At 45.3% G+C, this 21,863-nt stretch overlaps 1 protein-coding gene across 7 annotated transcripts; it reads right to left on the bottom strand.

Annotated features, from left to right (window-relative positions):
• Nucleotides 1-383: 383 nt before the first annotated feature.
• Nucleotides 384-10,721, bottom strand: TAC1 (tachykinin precursor 1). Of its 7 annotated transcripts, none has more exons than XM_072650758.1 (7): nucleotides 10,594-10,719; nucleotides 9,931-10,085; nucleotides 8,030-8,126; nucleotides 7,522-7,566; nucleotides 7,021-7,044; nucleotides 4,841-4,894; nucleotides 384-1,045 (listed from the first exon to the last, which is right to left on the bottom strand). In XM_072650758.1, exons 2-7 carry the CDS (start codon nucleotides 10,051-10,053, stop codon nucleotides 996-998), a joined length of 393 nt encoding a protein of 130 aa, XP_072506859.1. In that variant the 5' UTR covers nucleotides 10,054-10,085; nucleotides 10,594-10,719; the 3' UTR covers nucleotides 384-995. The 7 variants fall into 7 exon arrangements, with proteins under 7 accessions (XP_072506859.1, XP_072506860.1, XP_072506862.1 ...); XM_072650759.1 differs by having other exon boundaries at nucleotides 9,931-10,081; nucleotides 10,594-10,681; XM_072650761.1 differs by lacking the exon at nucleotides 7,522-7,566 and having other exon boundaries at nucleotides 9,931-10,081; nucleotides 10,594-10,721.
• Between the last annotated feature and the right edge of the window lie 11,142 nt (nucleotides 10,722-21,863).

Raw genomic sequence — 21,863 nt, 5'->3', positions numbered from 1 at the left:
GAACTGGCTCCTAGTTTACCTGCAAATGAGACTCATGAATGTGTCTCCTCTGCCATATTTTAGAACCCTATGGAGGCTCCACCCCATGTCCTGCTCCATCTCCAGGCAAAGAGCCTTTAATTGGAATGTTAGAGTTGGGATCAAGTGGCTCTGCTACTTCCTGCCTGTGCGTTTACCAGCAAGGTCCCTTCCCCAGCTGGGCTCTCTCAGTTTCTTCTTCTGTTAATTGTCATTTCCTCAGAAAATGATGGATAGGGGCTTGATTGGCCCTGGTGGCTGCTGAGATGAGTCGAACACCAGCATTCCCTTCTTGCTGGTAGAGTCTGGTTTACAATGATCATGTTACTGCCCTGGGCAAAAAGGAGGAGGCAAAATGTCCAGAGTGCTGCTGGGTGGTATTTTTAATGGAAAACATTGGACAACAATAAAACTTCCTACCATGAAATGAAACTCTAGGAATCCCCTCCAAGCCCAGCATGCCAGTGAATGCTCTCATTCCTTCTCTGTCTCACTCCTTCCAGTCATCTTCCCCTCCTTCTCTCTTTCTGTCTCGTATATTTAGTCAGAAAACATGAGACACACTGCAGCGATACAAATACATTTTGATCCCCCAATTACAGAACATCTTAGCCACGGAGACACAGTGGAAAGGGTCTGCACTACATCAGTGGCAAAGCAAATCTTACTTCATTAACCAAAACATTTATTTTTCTGGGTGAACAAGTCATCACCAGAAGCACAGCTTCATAGCCAATCATGTGCTTGGTTGTGAGATATCAGGGCTTCCAGTTCTGAAGGATGCAGCTTAGAGCTAGAAAACATTCATCCAATGGGGGTCATGTCACAATATGAAAAATAACTGTCTGATTGGATTTACAACTGAAAACCACAAGTGTTATTAAATAAATAATCCTTCTGTCTAGTGAGGATCTTCAAGGAGGCCTCGTTGGGCCATCGGAGCCCATGATGCTGATGGAAGGCTGCTAGATGAGGCATCATTTGCGCCTTCTCTCATAGTTCTGTGCTGTGCTCCATTCTGAGGACCCTAAAAGGACAGAAGGGATCTTATGTAATCCGCAAAGTACTTGATGAGCAAATCAAATGAAGGGCTAGGAAATACTGGCTCTCACCCCAACCAATGCAGAAACATTCTTCAATGTTAGATATTTCTAAAATCTTTGACATCAACTTGCCCTCTTCTCCCGTCTTCTTCCTTCTTGTACCTGGATCAAACACTATTCCTCCAGAGTTTCTGTTCACTTACCTGGTAAGCATGAGATTGCTTCTCATGTCTGAGCTGGGGCCCAGCCATGGCTGATACCAGGAGGATGAAGTACAATGATAAGGCAGCAGGATAAGTACTGGGGATTGAAGGCTAGGCTTGCTACCCTATCATGCAAAGGACATCTTCTCCCCTGATAAGAGGCCAGCTTTAAACAAGGTGCTGTCTTGTAACCAAATGGCCTTAGGTTTGGTGGAGGGGTTCATTGTGTCCTGTACCTCCTGGAAGGAGCCACCCAGAGAGTTACCTCCATATGCTTTAATGGCTTTCCAGAGCTAATGGTACTACCAAAGAGCCCTCCCTCCCTACTACCCTCCTTCTTTCCTTCTTTCCTTCCTTCCTTCCTTCCTTCCTTCCTTCCTTCCTTCCTTCCTTCCTTCCTTCCTTCCTTCCTTCCTTCCTTCCTTCCTTCCTATCTCCCTCCCTACCTCCTTTACTCTTCCTTTTTAAATGTTCACCTCTCTTCTCAGATGTTATTGTCCTGCAGTTAAAACTGATGCAAAAACAATAGATATCAATAAAAATCTATGTTAAAAAAGGGAAATGAACAGAATGTGCCACCTGCTCCCCTTGGACAGTTGCTTTGTAAGTAACAGGAGATCCTTGGTGGGTTCCCATGTTCCCACTTCTCTAACCAGCTTAAGAGAATACAGGTTTTTTTCCCCATCAAATGGGAACATGACTTAAGCTGGGTGGTCTCTTGACTGTGGCTCCCCCATCCTGGGGGAACTGGGCTGGGGTTTTGGTCTTAGCTACCATGAAGATTCCAGCTACTGTTTCTCTTGGGACCCTGATCAGTAATGCCTCAGTCACCAGACAAAGGGCTGTGATTTCAGAATGATCATTATGGAGAGGAGGGGCTTCTCCATAGTTATCTGTGGAAAGCTTGCCCCCAAACCTATGATTAATGAAGAAATTCTGGGGCAACACACATGCACACACACATGCCCCATTGGGAACTAAAGAAATTATTAGAACAAATTTGAAATGTCACATAAAAATCTACAGATAATTAAGCCCTGAGAGGTTTGTACAGGGAGGGGGGATTATCTAGATAATTGACTTAGTCCTCTATTTAATTTTAGATGGGTAGATACAACCCAAGCCCATTCTGAACAGTTTGTGAAAAATATGCTAAATAGCCATGAAAGATATTCTCCAGGTGTGAGTGAGGCAACCAAGACTTTAAAACAAACAAAAAAAAATGGCCCAATCTGTGTGTGAATTGAGAGCAAATTTGTTTGGATCATTTACTCTTTTTTCTAATTAATTGTTATTTTCACTGTGGAATTCCTTTCCCTTTCCTCTCTGTCTTCCCTCCCTCATCCATTGAGAAACGGCAAGAGAAACAAAATCTATTAAAAATATATACAGTCATGCAAAATAGATTCCCTCATTTAGAGAGAGAGAGAGAGACAGAGAGAGAGAGAGAGAGAGAAACAGAGACAGAGAGAGAGACAGAGACAGAGACAGAGAGACTGAGAGAGAGAGAGACAGAGACAGAGAGAGACAGAGATAGAGACACAGAGATGGAGACATAGAGAGAGACTGAGAGACAGAAACAGAGAGAAAGAAGGGAGGACAGAGAGAGAGAGAGACAGAGAGAGAGAGAGAGAGAGAGAGAGGGGAGAGAGAGAAGCAAACATGCTTCAGTCTGCTCCAGGAGGGCATCGCCTCTCCGCCTGGAGGTGGGTAGCACGCTTCATCATCGCCACATGGCGGCGCATTATTGTGCTTCTATCATTTCTAATTTCAGACAAACTCATTTTAATTCAACATGTCATAGAAAGGACAAAGGTATGATCTTCCCTTGTGTTCTTTCAGTTAAAAGCCCTGTCTAGTTACTCAAGAGATTTAAAGTGAACAAGATATTTGCTGATTAATTTCCTTAGTGTTGGAAGGCTGGTGCCATGACCTCCATTTTCTGAAGCCAAAGCAAATGCCATTTCTATCTCTGGGCCACCGACCTGGGGCCATTATGGAGGGCAGGAAAGCCAGCCTTAGGCTCTTGTCTCTTGACTTCTCGAGATCAGCCAGAGACAAGTCTGACACTCCTCATCATTATTAGGAAAAGCTGCCCAGAAGCCCATTCATTTGATTCCTAACCCAAATCTAGGATTGAAAGTTTGTGGTTGTTTCACAGATCTACCTAAAAATATGCCCACCCCTTACAGTGTGGCCATGGGCCTTATCTGTTGGCCTTGGCATCCTGGAATGCAGTTACTAAAGGAAGACAAATGAAAAAAGCAATCAAGAGTAGCCTGACTAATTGGGACTGGGACACCACAGATGATTTTTGTGGGCATTAAAGCATTTTTTCTGGTGCCTGGGTTGCCCCTGTACATGGAGATTAGTATCCAGAGCCAAATAGAAGCCATGTTTATTGTCCAGTTACTTCAGGACAAAACAAATCCAACAAAAAGAAGAACACAAGCCCTAAACCAAAGCAGAACAAACTCCTCAAAACTCCAGTTCCTAAAACATTTCCCTCTAATTATTTGATTTTTTAATTTATTATACCTACAACATTTTGGTCTCCAAGGTTATCTCAGCTTTTCAGAGCATTAAAATGGTTCATGCTGATTATTCCAAGCATTTTCAATCATCTAAGACTTTTCCCATTTTACACTGTAGAGATTTCCTTTAAAAAGAGACACCTGGGCTCACACACCCTTTTGTCATTAGGAGCAACTTATGAAATTCAAGTGCAGTTTGGGAAGGATTCATATCCACTACGGAGAAAGAAAAAGGTTACTTAATCTCGATAGGCTAAGGCTGACATGAAAGTCAACAACAAAACTCTCCAAACATATCAGGGGTTTCAGAAATAAGATGACCAGGCTTCCTTAGTCCTTATTGAACACAGAAGAAGAAAAGGGTCTGGGCTACAATGGACAGCAGAAAGTTGTCCAGGGTGAGAATAGATTTCCAAAGGACATTGGACCTCTTGAGATCCTGAAAAATGGGCAGTATTTTCCTTGGTCTGACAGTGCCAAAGCTCTAGAAATGGACAACCTGACTACTTCTCAAGCTCCCCTTTAAGCTTGGGACAGTCTTTGACTAGAAAGGGGGTAGATTTGTCATTGTACCTCTTCTCATGTCATCATCCTAGTCATTATCACCAGCAATATTGAAGGCGAGGCATGAGAAAGCTTCCAGCTAGATAACATCTTGGGAGGCTTTCTATTTGATAACACATGAAACTCAACCTTAAGTTTTGATCTTTAAGCCCTTGAAGAATTTTTTCCATGCAACAGTGAGGTTCCCTGGAGCTTGCTTTTCCAGTTAAAGAAAAAGCAAGAACATATTAGCTGAAAGATGCATTTTAGCAGGGTTCTGACATTGACCAGGCTGCCTTTGGGAAGGAAGGATCCTTATCATTCTCTGCTTGGGTCACCACACATGAGCACCTCACAGTGACACTTAATTTTAGGTCCATATAAGCAAACTCTGTAGTTTCTTATTCTATTTCAATACTTGGAGAAAGGGGTTGTGGGCGGTAAAAGCGGTTACAGATTTAAGATGCTACCTCTAGTTTTAGTTAAGAGTTATACGTACCAGAAGTTAAAGATCTTTTGCCCATGAGTCCAACAAAGGAATCTGTTTTATGCCCTGAAAAAATATATGTTGGGGTGTTGAAATATGTAAAGAATTCTTGTGATTAGAAAAAGTAAGAAAAGACATTCTCTCTCCTGATCAAACTTGTCTCCATTGGGACAGTTGCTGAAGTGGAAACATGACTCTTTCCTATAGGTAAACCCATGGGCAGGTAAATGGAGAAGCCCACATATGTTCCAGAGTCTAAGGATCACCAAATACTTTTTGTTTGGGTACAGAATTAATTTTTTCTTATAAAAAAATTTAAATTGCTCCTAAGTGAATCAGCTAGAGGGGTTTTCTTTCTAGGTTAGGTTGATGGAAAGGAATCCAACTATTTCTTGCTTTCCCTAATTGAGCACTTGAAAGGACCAGGTCCTGCTTCCTTTGTATAGGCTGGTCCCTATAATAAGTCTAGAGCAGATGGGTAGCTGCAGGCTGGAAGCTCTGTCTGTCCAGGAGACAGGCAGGCAGGTGAAGAACCATGTACCAAAGGCTGTGCAGAATCTTCTGACCTTTGGGAAGAGATCAGTACTGCCTTACCTTAGTAAGTGGAGCAGGGAAGGGTTGTATGTCTACAGCTACTGCCAAACCTCTCTGCTTTAGACTTAGCTGGTATTTATTCTTAACATTCACCAAGGAGCTTTTGGGAATGTGACTGTCCATGAGGCAACAGTGGAGAGACGGCCAGTGAACCCCCAAAGGGGGCAGTTTATAAATGAAGCAGGAGTCTCCAGGAGTTAATCTATTGAATGTGCTAGATCACATGAGGAGGGTCTCAGGCACCTTTTGGAGAAGGAGTATGAAGCTCCAGATATTAGATCAACAAAGCTCTTTTCCAACTAATCTAAGTCTCTGTCAGCCCCTTTGAAGACCAATTCTTTAGAAAAGATAATTCTGAATCTCCCTGGGCTTCAGAAGCAAGAGTGCTTTACTTTCATCTTGGTGAACTTTCTTACTGGGGCCATTAGCTTAGTCTATCAATGCTCCTGTAGGCAGAATATGACTAATGACAGAAATTCTGTCCTCTTAGACAGCTGAACTTCCCTTGTTGAAAGCCTTTGGAGCTGAATGATCTGGCTTCACATCCCAGCTCTGCCATTTACTAGTTAGGAGGTCTTGGGCAAGTCTAAGTGTCTGGGCCTTGATTTCCTCATCTGTAGAGGGGGAGCCTTGTCTGATTGCCCTTAAAGGTCCCTTCCAGCTCAAAGGCCGGGTTTTATTTTTAGCTCCAGTTTAGCTCAGACATCCCACATCCCAACAACAATAAGCTAAGGTATATAGACCTATCTCACCTCCCTGAGGGCAGAAGTTTCTAGATCCTCAGCTAGATCCTCAGCTACATTTGGGGGTTTCATTTGGAGAATCCCCTGGAAATCCAGGGGGAGAACTAACCAACAGAGACTGTGGCCCTTTGAGAAGCCTGTGAAGGTAGGCTTCAATGTCTGCCCTCTCCCTTGAACCTGGGAGACATTTCCCTGTGTCCTAGGTGGGACTACCCACAGAAGAAGGGGTTAATCAAACTTCATCCCTTCTGGATAACAGGGAGTAATCATTTTCCATCCAGACACCAACTTGATCTGTTGGAAATTCATCAATTTCTGGTCATGTTTATTGAGCCAAGCGACTGGTCAGAAGCCACCAGGATTCCAGTTGTAAAATGATAGTTGGACACTCAACAGAATTTGTTGAGTCTCTCAAGAATTCTCCTTCCTTCCTAGGGTCTGAATGTTCAGATAACAAGATGACACAAACCTAAATATGTTTTTACATAGAGTACAGTGTCAGGGACTGAAGGAGAGACACAGTTTAGGTCTCTGCCATCTTTGAACTTAGAATCTTTCAGAGGGCATGATGCACTAATAAGCATGTGGAGGTTTTCCTAGAGCCCTGTTCTCAGGTTCCCCACAGATGTTCATCCCTCTGATCTCTAAAAAGCACCAGAAAACCTAGCCTAAAGAATCCCAGCCATTGATTTTCCAGAAAGCTCATTCTGAGTGAAGTCACATGAAGGCTATGTCCCCTCCTGACCAGCAGCATCACGAGTAGCTACATGCACCCAAACAAGAGAAACTGATACATGAGTATGATACAAATTGTCTCATAATCATGACAAATGTTGAAATAATATTGAAACTTACTTTTATGAGATATTTGGCCATGCCCTAGGGGAAAGAATGAAAGAGATTAGTGAGCACAAATAGGCTCAAGCGTTCAAAGAACAAGTCATGCTGGACAGCTGCCTTGACAGCTACTTAGTCAGTTCCCTGTACCACTACCTGATCAGCTGCCTGCACAACTGCCTGGACAGCTGCCTGGTCAGCACCTGGACAGCACCTGGACAGCTTGGCACAGTGTCAGAAAACAGGCTCATGGAAGATGACAACAGTTAGATCAGCCCTATGAGGCTGGAGAATGAATCACATTGGGGATTTCCAGCCAACCCAAAGATTAGTAATGAAAGCTAAATAATTAAAATTTTAACCTCAAGAAATTCTCCCCTCATCACCCACCCCAACAGAAATAGATGAATGACTAGAGTAGCCAGGGTCTGATTTCCACTCATCAGCTAATGTGCACACAGGCGTGAGTGCCCAAGAGTAAAATGCTGGGAGTTGGGTAGGGGTTGGGGAGATGTTTACCATAGAGAGCCTTTAACATGCCCACTTGCTTTTCAACTGAGGAATCTGACAAAAAATGAATTGACATTAACCAGGTAGAAGTAGAAAGGATAGTATGAATTTCATCAAGGATATGGAGGCTGGAGCTAGGATGTTATCCAATGGGCATCCAAGTTTATTGTCTATGTCTGTCGGCCAATCTGTGCACCAAAGATGGTGTCTGTGATGGGTGCTGCCCTTGAGCGCTCTGCCCCACCCCCCTCCTCCTTCCCAGGGATGGTGAGGCCACTCACAAGGTAAAGGGTCTCCTATCCTGGGGATTTCAGTCTCTTGGGTGTTGGAAGAGTGCATGTAAGAGGCCGGCGGAGAGGGACTGGTTCCTGTGTGGCTCTTTTCAGAATCAAGTAAGAAATGGGGAGAAGATCAGGACAGAGCTCCCCCTTCCCCCCAGTCTAAGGGAGGAAGGAAGGGCTGAGGGGTTCCAGGCTTCTCTTTGGAGCAGCTATAGGAGAAGGGCTTGGGTACTTACCAGCATCCCGTTTGCCCATCAACCCAAAGAACTGCTGAGGCTTGGGTCTCCTGGCAATTCTCTGCAGGAAATGCTCAAAGGGCTCGGAGAGCTCTTCCTGGGGGGGATGAGTGTGTGTGGGTGTGTGGGGGAGGGCAGGAGAACAGACAGACAGAGAAAGAGACAGACAGACAGAGAGACAGAGACAGCTGGTGCATCACTGGAGCAATGTGGAAGGGGGGTGGGGTTTGTACCCTCCTTAATCCTTGAGACCAGGACTACAGAGTTCACTGGGAAGAGGGCCCTGACCTGGGTTTGGATTTAGGGAGCAGAGGACAGAAAGGGAAGGTAGATAAGGAAAGAAGAATGATGAGGCAACAGGAGAGAAATGGAGAAGAGGGGAGGGAAGCAGAAAGGAGAGAGGAGGGGAGAAGGAAAGAGAGGAAAGAAAAGGAGGGAAGAGGGAGGAGGAGGAAGGGGCTGGATTTTTTCCTAGCTGCCCCAAATCCAAGGTGGGTCAACAAATCATTTGCTGTAGGACTCAGGGGGAAAGGGCTATACTGCAGTTTCTGGCACCAAAGAGTAACTCCTCCCAGAGGACTCTGCTCTGGACTACTGACCAGCTCAGGTCGGTCTGGTTAGGGACCCTAATTTCCCGACACCCCCTTTCTCTCATTTGTCTCCAGGAGCCCCCTCCTCAGACCTTGAGAAAAAGGAATCTCCCCTTTCCTTTTTTTCGAGTCGCAGCTGGAGAATGGAGGGAGGAGAGGAACATCTCTGTAGGCCCGAGAAGAGCCTCTGTTCTCGGGAATTGCATCACAGCGGGACTGGCCACTGAGTGACCCCAAGGCACTGGACCTGAGACCTGAGCTCCCACCCCACCCTAGAATGTTGCGGCTTTAGGGCTCCCCCGCTAACTGAGGGAGGGATCCGTAGGGTGAAGGAGCCTGAGAGGGAGCCAGGGCTCGACAGACCCCTGAGGACATGCCTGTCAGCTCACGAGCTGTCTCTTGGGCTTGGACTTCTAAGAAGGCTGGGACCGAGGTATAGCACCCGACTCATCGCTTTGGACATTGCAGCAAGTTACCCCTTTCTTGGCTGTAGCTCGTCTGTGAGGACACGCAGTCTCTGTCTCTCTAACTCCCTCCCTCCCTTCCTCTCTTTCCTTCTCCCTCTAATCCTAAATGCTCTCTCTCTCTCCCCCCTGCCCCTCCCTCCCTCCTTCCCTCCTCCTCCGCCCTCTCTCTCCCCCCCTTTCTCTTTTCCTCCCTTCTCTCTCTTCCCCCCCCCCTCTCTCTCTCTCTCTCTCACACACACACACACACACACACACACACACACACACACACACACACACACACACACACACACACACACACCTGTGCAGCACTCCATCACACACTCAGGTGCACATACACTCACATATGATTGCACAAAGGTGCTCTACATTCGCCTAAGCCCACTGATCACAGCCGGGGGCTTTGAGCTCTGCTCTCCGCTTCCTCCTTTCTACTCAGCCTCCCCCCTCCTCCAATTCCCCTCTCCCCTCCTTCATTCCCCCCTCCCCCGGAGCGCTGTAATTTAGCTGGGGCATAGGTGCACAGCTGCCGCCCCTCCTTTTCCATTCTCTTATTCGACTTGCTCCCCTCTCCGCTGGGGCCCATGGGAAGCACTGAGCACTGCGGGGGATAGGATGGCGCACGTAATGGACAGGCTAAGAGCCGGGAATCTCTAGGTTTGGGCCAGCGCAGGCCATCTGCCCTGACCCTAGATTGCGCGTATAGCCTGGAGGTTCGAGGGCGCCTATTGTGCGGGACGCCAGCCTAGGTTGCGCTCTACGCGCTTCCGTCGGGGCAGAAGCCAAGCGCTATCTCCGGAGCCCCAGCCCGGCAGGACCGAGCCCAGCCGGCACCGCTACTCACCTTGATCTGGTCGCTGTCCGACCAGTCGGCCCAGTAGTTCAGATCGTCGTTGGCGCCCATTTCATCGGCAAAAGCCTGAGCGGACGCGAGGAAGAGCACCGCCAGAGCCACCAGAATTTTCATGTTGGGAATGTGGGAGCGGGAGCGAGTTCTGTCTGTCAAATGGAGAAGGTCCTGGCCCAGGGCTGGACACCGAGCCGGTGTCTGCGGAGCCTGGCACCCAAAGGGCAGAGTTGGTGTTCCCTCAAAAACGAGGGAGGAGGAACACGTCTCCCGGAGTTCTGAGAGGATCACCACCACTACCACCATGACCACCACCACCACCACACACACACCAACCCACACCCACACCAGAATCACCAACTTCAGTACTGGAAGAGACCTTAGACGTCTCCTAGTCCAATCCTTCCCCCCTGTCCTTCCCCCCCCCCCCCCGCCCCCCATGCAGAGGCAGCAAGTAGAGGAGCAGGGAGATTCGAACCCAGGTAACCTGACCCCGAGGTTCCACAGGCTTTCCGCCTCTCCTTCGGTGTTTGGAAACCTCCCCCATCCTATACTGTCCGTCCATCCACAGCATCGCTGAGACTTTGCCCTGAGAACCTCGCTAAGAATCCCGGACAGGCAGCGAGCACCTTAGACAGCGTGGAGCCGAGGGACTCTTACCTCCTCCCGGCGGCGGCGATCTCTCTCTACCTCCCTGTCTTCTTCTTGGCTCACTGGTGGAGGCCGGTTTCCGCTTCTGAGCCCGGACCGACAGACGGTAGCGGGCGTACGCAGGTACTGGGGAGCTCGGAGGGATTCAGCGCCCGCCCAACCCCTATTTATCCCGGTCGCGGAGCCACGTGACACTCTCCCCACTGCACTTTCTGATCCATATTCAATGAGTCCCCGCCTAGCTACTGCTGCAACCCCCTTCCCCCCTGCCCCTCCTCTCCCTGTCCCGCCCCCGACCCAGCGAGTGTCCGTCAAACCCGGAGCCAATTGCGCTCTTAGTGACGCGAAGTCGGGGGAGTCGGAGCCCCGAGGGCCAATCCTCTGCTTAGTTATAGTCCGTGGGACGGTCAGGGAGAATGAGAGCGTCCCTTCCTTCTGCTCCTCGCCCCCGTAGGCCCCCAGGTCTTCTGTTCCCCTCGGATGCTGGTCATTACTCATTTAAACCCACCGTACCAGTGACTCAGACAACTTGGCCCGGCTCCCGAGGAGGCCGGACGGGGCTGGCACCTCTGCCAACCCTACATCTCCCTGGAAGTGGAGTGGAGGGCAAGGCTCTCTGCTTTGAGGGTGTCAGAGAAACCTGCCAACCTCTGCATTCCCTAGAAGCTAGCCTTAGGCTAGTCACTGCGAAATCTCCTCAGCCTTCGCCCTGCCCTCTCCCAAGAAGCAGCGGCTACCCGACAGCACCGTCCTTGATTCTCCAATATCTTTCCTTCCTTGGCAGAGAGAGAAGGAAGGGCTCGAGACCAACTACCAGCACCGTTTCGTGCAGGAGGTGGTTAAACTCGCTTTGTTACCCCAGGGCGTCGTCTTCCCTACAGCTCAGGGTCTGGACAAGGGATGAGAAGGTGTCTCTGTTATGCTACTGGCTCCGTCTAGGTTATTCAGGAGACCCTCTGCCGTTTCCTTCCTTCCTTCCTTCCTTCCTTCCTTCCTTCCTTCCTTCCTTCCTTCCTTCCTTCCTTCCTTCCTTCCTTCCTTCCTTCCTTCCTTCCTTCCTTCCTTCTTTCCTTCCTTCCTTCTTTTCCCTTTGACAAAGCCTTGCCAACCCCCATTCCAGCTCCAGATTTCTGTGTTATGTCCTTTGGACAGTCATGTCCTGCCTAGCAGAACCAGTCTCTCTGTCAGCCTGTGCCAGAATGAGGGGTGGTGGTTAAGAACCCAGTGTGATGAGATACGTAATAATTAAACTCTTCCAGAAAGGGCTTATAACTTAAGGAAACCATCTATAAGAAAAAAAAAAAGGTCCCATATACTCTGAAGTATTTATAGCAGCACTTTTTGTGATAGCTAAGAATTGGACACAAAGTTGATGTCCATCTTTTGTAGAATGGCTAAACAAATTGTCGTCCAAGTACGTAATGAAATATTATTGTGCTGTAAGAAATGATGAATACAAAGAAGCCTGGAAAGAGCTATATGAACGGATGCAGAGTGGAGTCAACAGAACCAAGAAAACAGTATGCCCAGTAACTACAACACTCAAAAATCCAAAAGAAATGTAATAAAGTTCTAAAGATCCAGCAGGACTTGAATAAAGAGAGATGAGAGGATGCCCTCCCTGCCCATGCCCACAGCCCTTGGCGGAGGAGGAGGCCTACAGACATTACACGTGGCTCCCTCTTCGGACTTTCTCAGTGTATCCATCAGTTATACTGATTTTGTTCTCTCTAAAAACAAAACACTTTTCATTACAGGATGGCTTTTGGTGAGGGGTGCATGGGGATGTAAGAAACAGAAAACAGCAATGAAAATTATTTAAAAGCAAAAGCAACCTTCTAGAAATTATCCTTTCTTCTGCTGACCCTGTCTTCACTTTTATCTCCTTGTTCTATACACACATATTTTTGTGTGCCCAGGTATATGGACCTGGGCTGCTTGGTACCTTTCCTTTAGGCAAAACTAAATTTTTTTTTCTTGTCAATTCTCTTTCTTTTTCAGTTGGATTCAATGGAACTACCTGCAATGGTTTTTGCTTCTAGGATCAATTTATTCTTCTTGGGGCCTTCTTCCATGATGTCACTCTCAGGGCATCTGTCCCACAGTTACTTCTGGTACAGCCTCATGAAATGAGCTAGCCCACATCCTCAACATTGACCTTCCAGCAGTTTAGGAAGATGAGGTGGGCTGAAACCCAGGGAAACTTTGGCTAAGATTAAGGCTCCTGTCCTCAAGTTTTGGCTCCTCCGTCCTCCATGTGGCCAACTCACAGTAGGATGTGTTAGAGCCCTCAAAGGCAGGCATGCCCTCAGGTCTGGACAACGCTCAGCAGACTTTTTGCATTTTAAAATACTGATGTTCTTGGACCTCAGAGGTAATTCACTCACTTGTTGGCATCTTGGGGTCCTTCCTCATGTGCCTCACCTTTGTTTGGCCAGGCAATGATATTAGGGTTGGAACATTCATCTCTATCACTTATATGATTTTTTACTTGCTCCAGTTTAGGAGAATGGCATAACTTTTTTTTTTTTAATAAAAGTTCACCTGGACATAGAAGACATTAAAACTTTTTAGTACTCAATGCTTTCTTGATTTTTTTTTTTTTTTTAGATTTGAAGCATCCATCTTTTCTCAACCTGTCACCTACAGACTCAGAGGGCTGAGAGCCAGAGGAAGACTCTTGACTTTTACAGAGTAAGCTTGAGGCTGGGCTTCTATTTCATTTCTCTGCTTCTTCTCACCCCAAGAATCCATGGGCATTATGAAAATGGGGAGGAAATGGAAATGCTTGGAAGACTTACTACCTTTATGCCTCCTTCCCTGTTTGACTTTAACCCTGTGTTACTAGGCTGCCTGTGAGAACGAGCCTGGGCTTAACAAGCAGAACTTCCCTGGGTCTTCTCTGGGGCTTCCCCTGCACCAACTTGAGTCTTCCATGAGGGCAGATTATATAATCCTGGGACTCTACTCTGCCTAGCAGAGATGTTGATGGATCAAACAAACCCTGGCTCTCTTCAAGGCCAGAACAGTCTTTTCTCTATTAAAGGTTGAATTGGTGGTGATTGTCAAGTCAAAAAACCATCAGCCTGTGGTGCTGTGCACTTGGACAAATAGTCAAATATACTATTAATTACATAACAAAAACCAACCTACCTTTCTGTTATTTTAGGTTGCAATTTGTTATTCCACCCTGAATGAACACTTGTCAGAACAAGGAAGGTGATTCCCTCAGGCAGGAATTAGAATCTGCTCCTAAAGCCAGTTCAAACACTTCTAATGCCCTTGCCTCTCTCCAAGATGGTGTAAGCAAACATCTTAAAGGCCCTGAGTTTAATACACTTCGAGCACAGACACTCAGGTGTCTTTCAAAATAAAGATTTGCCCTAGCAGCAAGAGCTAACAGGGATGGAAACAAATCTTTTTTGAATGGGACTAACAAGACCAGTCGCCAGAGTTTGATTTAATGCTCTGCTCAAAGCATCGAGGTCACACAGCTTGAGGCAATGCTAGTGGATGGCGTGGAGCACAGCAGAGTATCTGTTGTGAAGCATGCTCAGTGCTGGCCCGACTCTGGCCTCCAGGACTCAAGAGCTAAGTATGTCAAAGTTCAGGCAAATGACGGATCCATTTACAAGGGACCTCCCCCTCCCGGACTTTATCAACATTCTTCTGTGTGCTTCCCACAGGTACTCAGTTGGTAGGACCAAGCAACAAGCCATCTCTTCTGGTACAAATGGTCACATCTTGCTATCTAGTCATGATTAATTAAAGAGCAAAATTTCGGATCGATGAAGACAGGTCAGCAAGCAGCTGCCCAGTGAGACCTGGACAATGTTATGTGAACACATTTGGCTAGAAGATAATCTCTTTAAGCAGCCCATGTCCAGTAATGAAAACTCATCATCTAAATTGGCAACATCCACCCTTCACCCAAGTATTAAAGAAGAGCTCTTTGCTGGGGGAGATACAAAGTTTATGATGTTAACTCCTGGAGGACAGGCTTTGTTTCCTCTTTGTCTACATACCACCACCATCCATACCTGGCACAGGGTAGGTGTATGATGAATGTTTGGTGATTGATGGATAAAAAAACACAAGTTCCCTGCCCTCTGTGAGTTTATAGTGGAGTAGTGGGAAAAGGCAGCAATAAAGGCAGCTTTTGTGTACCTCCAGATACTGCTGGAGAATATGACAGAAGAAGGACATTAGGGAGAAGGAGGAAGGGGGAATGAATAAGCATTTTTGTAGTGCCACTATGTGCTGGGCACAGTACTAGGTGCTTTCTACAAATATGATCTCATGGGATCCTCACAATAACTCTGTCATCATCCTTATTTCATGGTTGAAGAAAGTCAGGCAAACAGAGATTAAGTGACTTGCTCAGGTCACAAAGGTAGTAAATGTCAGAAACCGTTCAAAAGGATACCTTCCAGGGCCAGAACTCTATCTACTGGACTGACTACCTATGCCAATGCCAATTTCTGTTGTCACCAGTAGGCTACATTGCTGTTAATGAGCTGGTCAGGGGCTTGCCCCTGTCCCGATAGGGGGTTTCAGCAGAAAATGGAGACTGTTATGGATATAAGCCTATAGGTGGCTTTTTGTTCATGGATAGGCTTCAAGGGTCATCTCCAGCTCTAAGACACTATGATCCTGTTTCTGTAGGGTAATAGCCTTGTACATGTGGGGGAACACAAGGTGAAAGAATGAGTTAATGGGTGCCAATGGCGTTCCTGGAGCACCCTTTAGTGGAAATGTTTCAAATCTATTTGGGGGCATTTCTGAGAAAGTACTTGGAGTCCTGGCATTGGATAGACAAAGGAAATTGTGAATAGTCCTTCTCAGTTCCAATGAGGCTCAGGAGGTGGGTGTGCTCGACTGGAATTCTGAGTCAGCCTGATGCCCTTAGTGATCCCAAAGATGTTATGGTGATCACTGTGTTGATTCTTCCCTGGCATGCTAGAGTCATTATGAACCTTTGTGCTAAAGACAATCCCCACTACTGGAGGGTTTGGGACTGATTCCCTGGCTACCTTCATGGGATGACATAGTGTGGCCAGTGGTGATGGTGGGGAACATATATCCAGTGATAGATGAAAAGCAAAAAGGGCTGAGGCAACAGTCACCAAGCTGGCTTGGTGGATAGTCTACTAGACTTGGCAATTGGAAGACCTGAATTCAAATGTGGCCATAGACACTGATTAGCTGTATGACCTTGGACAAGTTATTTAACTTTCTCAGCTCCAGTTTCCTCACTTGCAAAACGGGGACAGAATAGCACCTACTTTGGAGGGATCTTGTGCAGATCAAGTCGAATAAGATCATGCAGTAAAATGTTTTACAGACTGTAAAGCACCATGTAAATGGCGGCTGGCATTGTCATTTTTCCTCTCAACTGCAGATATCGATTTTGATATTTGAGAACATGTAAGCTTGAGCTGATCCCTTCACAACATAGGAACTCAAGGGAGAAGAGCCTTGCATTCAAGGATGAGTATGAACTAGGCTTTGTATAGGAGCACAGGAGGGGAAAGGGGTGCTCTGGGTGACAGGGAGCAGCACAGACACAGAGGAATGAACCCACTGTGTGGAGGGGTCGTCAGGTGGTGCAGTGCACTGAGGGCCAGGTCTAGTCAGAACTCAGTTCGAATCCAGCCTTAGATATCCCCTAGCCTTCACCCTCAGTTTCCTTATCTGTCAAATAGAGATAGTAACAGAACCTACATGACACTGATGTTATAGGGAACCAATGAGGTTAGGTATTGCTGTGGAGAACCTTGACACAGTGTATAGATATATTAGCTTTATTAACAGCACTAGCTAATGTGTAGGTAGTACTTTCTCTGGGTCAGGCACTTTATAGCTATTATCTCATTTATTATTTATTATTACCACCTCTGTGGGGCTGACAGGTTTCTTTGGAATGTTGGACAGAAGGTTGGACAGAAGCTGACATACCAGGAAACATGAAAAGGAGGAATGACTTACCTAGATCTTGCATTTGACAATGACTGTGTCCTAGCACGAGAAATGACCAAAGAGGAGCTTAGGTCCTCTATATAAGGCCTCAAGTACATAATTTTCTTTGCATACATGTGATCTGAAGATTACATTTCCTGGATTTGGGATGGGAAACACCTAGGAAATTTAGATGTTTATAAAATGTAAAGCCTACCTGAAAGATGAATTGAGTGGAAGCAGGGGCCTCATGGTTAACCTGTCCACCTGGAGGCTCTTCTTGGCTTGTTCGTGAGAGTTTCTCTGCCTTTTTATGTCTGTTTCATCAGTTTTCTTGCTGGATCTTGGTTAATCTTCCACATCAAGGACATTGAAGGTGCTCCTTCCCTGGTTTCCAGCATTCCTGGGGTAGAGATAATCAAAGAAAGCTCCTTGTGAGGGCCTCAGCCACTGTGTCTCTTTGGCCAGTTTTCCCAGGGCTTCTTGAGAAAGGGGTAGGTGATGCATCTATATGGTGCAGTTTTCAGTCCAAGGAACTCCTGTTTTCCTGCCTGCCTACTTTTTTCTTTCATATTTCAACTTGAAAGCAATTTCTAAGAGATACTTATAGAAGGAGTTCTAATTCTCATGAATAGTGGGAGTGTGGTCTGCCAGAACAGCAATTTGGCACGCTCCAGCAAGTACTCAGCTTCCTCAGTCCATTTTGGATTCAGATGAAAAAGCACCGACTTCTTGAACTATCCTATTGAAAGAGAATTGAAAAAAGGCCTTGGGACGGGATATCAGATGAAATGTCATTCCCCAAGATCTGCTTGGGTTCTGTGGCCCTTGAGAACTGCTAACTTTATCTGTTGCCCCCTTGGTCTCCCACCTTTCCCTCCTCCTCTTTCTCTCCAGCAGGATAAATACCTGAAATCATCATAGTCAATTCTTCCATCAAACCCCACACAACCAGGCTAGTAATCCAAGTAATCCAAGTCTATGAATTGGACAAGTAACTGTCCTTGGTACTAGAATAGAAAGACAAGGATGAAAAATATTCCTGCCATCACAGAGCTTATATTCTATTATGTCCAGATAATCACACATCAGTGTGAGAGGGCCCAGTTGGGAGGTGAGAGAACCCAGTCAGGAGGTGAGAGAGCCCAGTCAGGAGTCTGCTGCAACAGTTCAGATGAGAAATCATGAGACTGAAATGGCAGAGAACTAAGTGGTGGGAAGGGGTTAGAGATGAGAGATCACATAAAAATTACATTGATGATATTTGGCAGATGATTGAGTTTGGGGAAGATGAAGAAGAAGGAAGAATCAGATATGACTCAGAAGGTTTGAAGTCAAGGGACTGACTAGGGCATAGTTTGTTATTGCCTCTCCCCATGCTTTTCTCAAAGGAGTCTTGGCTGCCTTCCCCTGTGCACCTGCCAGAGAGTACCAGGGCCCACACTCACCACTGTAATTGACTCCAGCCAGAGAAGAATTACCTGTGGTCAGAAGGTTCCAGGCTGAGTAGAAGAGACAGGGAGATCAGCTCCCCAAGCACGTGGGGACTGGATCCTGGGGAATAAACTGAATGTTCAAGGTGCTCTGATGTTTCCCATTCCTTTCTTTCTTGTCTGACTGGGCCACATGAGGGGTTCACAGATCATCTCTCCTTTCTAGTCAGCAGCTCATGCTATAGCTGTTGTAGCTATCTCCCTGGAAACAATTTTCTGAGTGGATTTTTGAATTGTAGCCACACCTGCTAACCTATAGTAGGTGATCTGCCTGATGTCTTACTTTGATTCGTTCAGCATCCTTCCCTGATCCAACATGGCACTCAATGAAAACATTTATTCATAAATTATTATTAAACAGCTACTATGTCCCAGGTCCTATGCTAAGTGGTGGGGACACAAAAAGAGGCAAAAGACAGACCCTACCCTCAAGGAGCTGATAATCTTATGAATGGCATGACTCACTAAAAAAGTGCTCCAACTTTCTTTTCTCCAGCAATGCAAAAGGACACATCCCTCCAGGGATCGTTTTTCTTTCCAGAGAAATGAGGGTTCTTTTCCAAGAGGGTTGGCCAGTCTCTTCCTGAGTAAGCCCTAGGACAGCAATCCTGCTCTACTTCTTCCTTGATACCACTTGCTTAAGAAGCTTTGACACAGTTCAGCCCTGTCACTTCCTTCCAGGCCTTGGGTTCTAAGATTTGACTGAGTGAATAAGAAAACATTTATTAAGTACTTACTAAGTGCCAGTCTTGGGATACAGATACAAGTATACAAATCAGTCCCCCCTACCCTCAAGGAGTTTATGTTCTAAAGGGGAATGATAGCAAAAGGGGGATCTAGGAAGGAGGTTTAGGGAAAAGAGAGGGTACCCATGAGAGATAGAGTCTGCTGTCAAGGAGCTAGGGAGGCAGCCTGGAGAGGGGGCAAACTAAGAGTGGAGGGAGTGTGAAATGATAATCTGCAGTTTGGACCTCAGGATGAAAGATGAAGAAAATCCACAAGCCAGTCCCTGCCCTCAAGCACATGAAGGCAAGCAGGAAAGGGGTTGGTATGTGTGGAGATGGCCCAGAAGTATAATGTTGGGGTGGGGAAAGCTCAGCAATCAGAGCCCAGAGCCTTAGCATTACAAACCTTCGGGTTCTTTTAGAGTGCAGGTAACCTGGCAGGGGAATGAAGAGGGAAGTGTCCTAATGCCTTTCCACAAGATATTCCTTCAGGCATTTTAACGTTGCACTTATATATGTGCTCAGCCTTTTCTTTTCCATGCTAAATTTCTCCATTTCTTCCATCCATGCCTCATATGACATGAATTGGAATCTCCTCACCATTCTGTCTGTCCTCCACTGGGTATGGTGGAGTTTGTCAATGCTTTTCTTAAAAGGTAGTGACCAGAAGTGAGTGATGCTATTTAATTTAGCAATTACTGAGCAGTATTTGAAAAGCAAAAAAGCAGGGTCTTGATGAAGTAGATCACAGCAGATGAAACTGGACAGGGGATGGTAGTGGGAGAGATTCAGGTTAAGAGAGGTCAAACCCATTCTAAAAAGCAAAAAGGAGCTATTTGTACAAAAATATTTACAGCAGCTCTTTTTGTGGGGGTTAAGAATTGAAAATCAAAGGGATGCCCATCAATCGGGGAATGGCTAAACAAGCTGTGGTATGTGATTGTAATGGAATATTATTTAACTATAAGAAATGGCAAGTAGGATGATTTAAGAAAAACCTGGAAAGATTTACATGAACTGATGCAAAGTGAAGTGACCAGAACCAGGAGAATGTTGTACACAGTAACAGCAACATCGTTTGATGAAGAACTGGAATGATTTAGCTATACTCATCAATACCATGATCCAATACAATACCAAAGGACTAATGATGAAGCAGGTTATCTGTCTCCAGAAAAAGAACTGATACTGATTCAATACAGACTTTCTTTCGCTTTTTCTTTTGCTTGAATCTTCTTGTACAAAATGATTAACATGGAAATGTTTTATATAATTGCAAAAGAAAATCCATATCCCTAAGGGTAAAGGGAAAGCTAGGTCAACTTCAGAGAACCTTGAACTAGGGGCTCTATGCAGTCAGTGAATAAACATCCTGGGAAAGCGAAATACCTTGAAAGGGGAGGATGAAAGGAGCTTCGCTAAAAGATAGGAGAACTGGCCCTTGTACTGATGTACTTTCAGCTTCAGTGTTTGCTACAGAGTACTTGCCTCTCTGAAACTTAGGCTTGTCTTGGCAAAATGAACATGGATCAGTCAATCAAGAATATTTGGTAAGTGGATAAGAAGCAGCTGACAAGGACAGTGCTGGGTGCTGGAGATACAAGGTCCTTCCTCTCAAGGTGCGTCCATTCTGCTGGGGGATATATCATATTCACAGAAAAGTAAACATAGGATATAAACCAAAATAAATATTTTACCAGTATTTTTGCTTTGATATTCATTAGGAGTACTGACCTGTAGGTTTTTTACCTTAGCTCTATCTTTATACTGGCCTTTATCCTTTATTTGTTTCCTTTAATATTTTCTTTATAATCTACTTTCTGAAACTGAAAATTGTTTCATCAATATCTATTCTCTTCTCAACTCTACCTTCCCTCTCAACAACTACCCTTTTTCTCTCTGTCCCTGACTCTTTCTCTGATGAGTTTCATGCATTTCTATACACTTCTACACATATATTTTTCTTTATGGATGAGCCTATGTCGGTTTTTGTTCCACCCCCCTTGTACAGTTCAGACACTCCCTTCATGCTTAGATATTCTTTTTCCTACAAATAGAAATGATTAGAAACAGTGAGTTCTATATCTTTGTTTCTCATTTATTCTCCAGTGTATTCTTTCCCTCTCTTTTCTTTCCTCTCTTAAGATCATCAAAATAGAATAAAGCTACACCAGACCTTCTGTTTGTTTGGACTCCCTTTATGACCCTTGAAGGCATTACAACTCTGAAGGGACATTTGCTTCATTTTCCCCTAGTAGAATGAAAGTATTTCATCATGGTTTAGTCCCTTTCAACTGCTCAGATGTATATAACTTTCCAGGTTTCTCTTGACTTCTGTGTCCACATTTCAGTGTTTCCACTCAGCTCTGGTTTTTTGCATAAGGAATGCTTGAACGTTCCTATTCCATTAAGGTTCAATTATCTCCCTTGTAGGAGCACACTTGGCTTTTTGAAATAAATTTTTTTAATTAGAAAAAAAAACTCTTTTTTTTCATTTCCCTTCTTCCTACAATTTATAAAGAAAGAAAAACAAAACTTTTGTTACAAATGTGTATAGTCAAGCATAAGAAATTTCTGCCCTAGATTTGTCCCAAAATTCTGTACTGTTGAGTCCTTCATCCTCTACTAGGAGCTGAGTAGCATGTTTTATCATTATTCCTTTGGAATTGTGACTGGTCATTACATTGATCAAAGTTTCCAAATCTTTAAAAGTTGTTTGATTTTGACAAGAGGTTTACATTACTATCCATCAGTTCATAAAGTCTTCCCAGGTTTCTCTGAAACCATCTCCTTCATCATTTCTTATAGCACAATATAGCATATCAGTTCATTTATATATCATTCCTTGAGCCATTCTCCAATTGATGGGCACCTCTTCAGTTCTCATATACTTACCACCTCAAAACAAGCTATAAATATTTTTGTGTATCCTTAGAGTTTGTTTTGCTTAGGACTAATCCTGTCCCTTAATCTGCCCTTCCTTTAATTTCCCCTTCTGCTGTTTCTCTCTTATTTCCCCATTCAGTGAAATGCATTGCTGTACCCAGCTATATGTGTGGATTCTTCCTTTCTTTGACTTGGGGAGTGAAGTTTAAGTGTCAGC

The sequence above is a fragment of the Notamacropus eugenii genome, chromosome 3 (assembly GCF_028372415.1).
Source record: "Notamacropus eugenii isolate mMacEug1 chromosome 3, mMacEug1.pri_v2, whole genome shotgun sequence".
In the NCBI taxonomy this organism is placed as follows: domain Eukaryota; kingdom Metazoa; phylum Chordata; class Mammalia; order Diprotodontia; family Macropodidae; genus Notamacropus; species Notamacropus eugenii.
The sequence above is the reverse complement of the archived record's forward strand: the minus strand, read 5'-3'. Positions and strand labels throughout refer to the sequence as shown.

Coding starts and splice junctions, on each gene's coding strand:
- TAC1 (XM_072650755.1), bottom strand. CDS start 10,239: ATGGTGGTAGTGGTGGTGATCCTCTCAGAACTCCGGGAGACGTGTTCC. Junction 7,567..8,029: donor GATGGGCAAACGGGATGCTG/GTAAGTACCCAA, acceptor ATTTTTTGTCAG/ATTCCTCAGTTGAAAAGCAA. Junction 7,045..7,521: donor CATGTTAAAGGCTCTCTATG/GTAAACATCTCC, acceptor TCTTTCCCCTAG/GGCATGGCCAAATATCTCAT.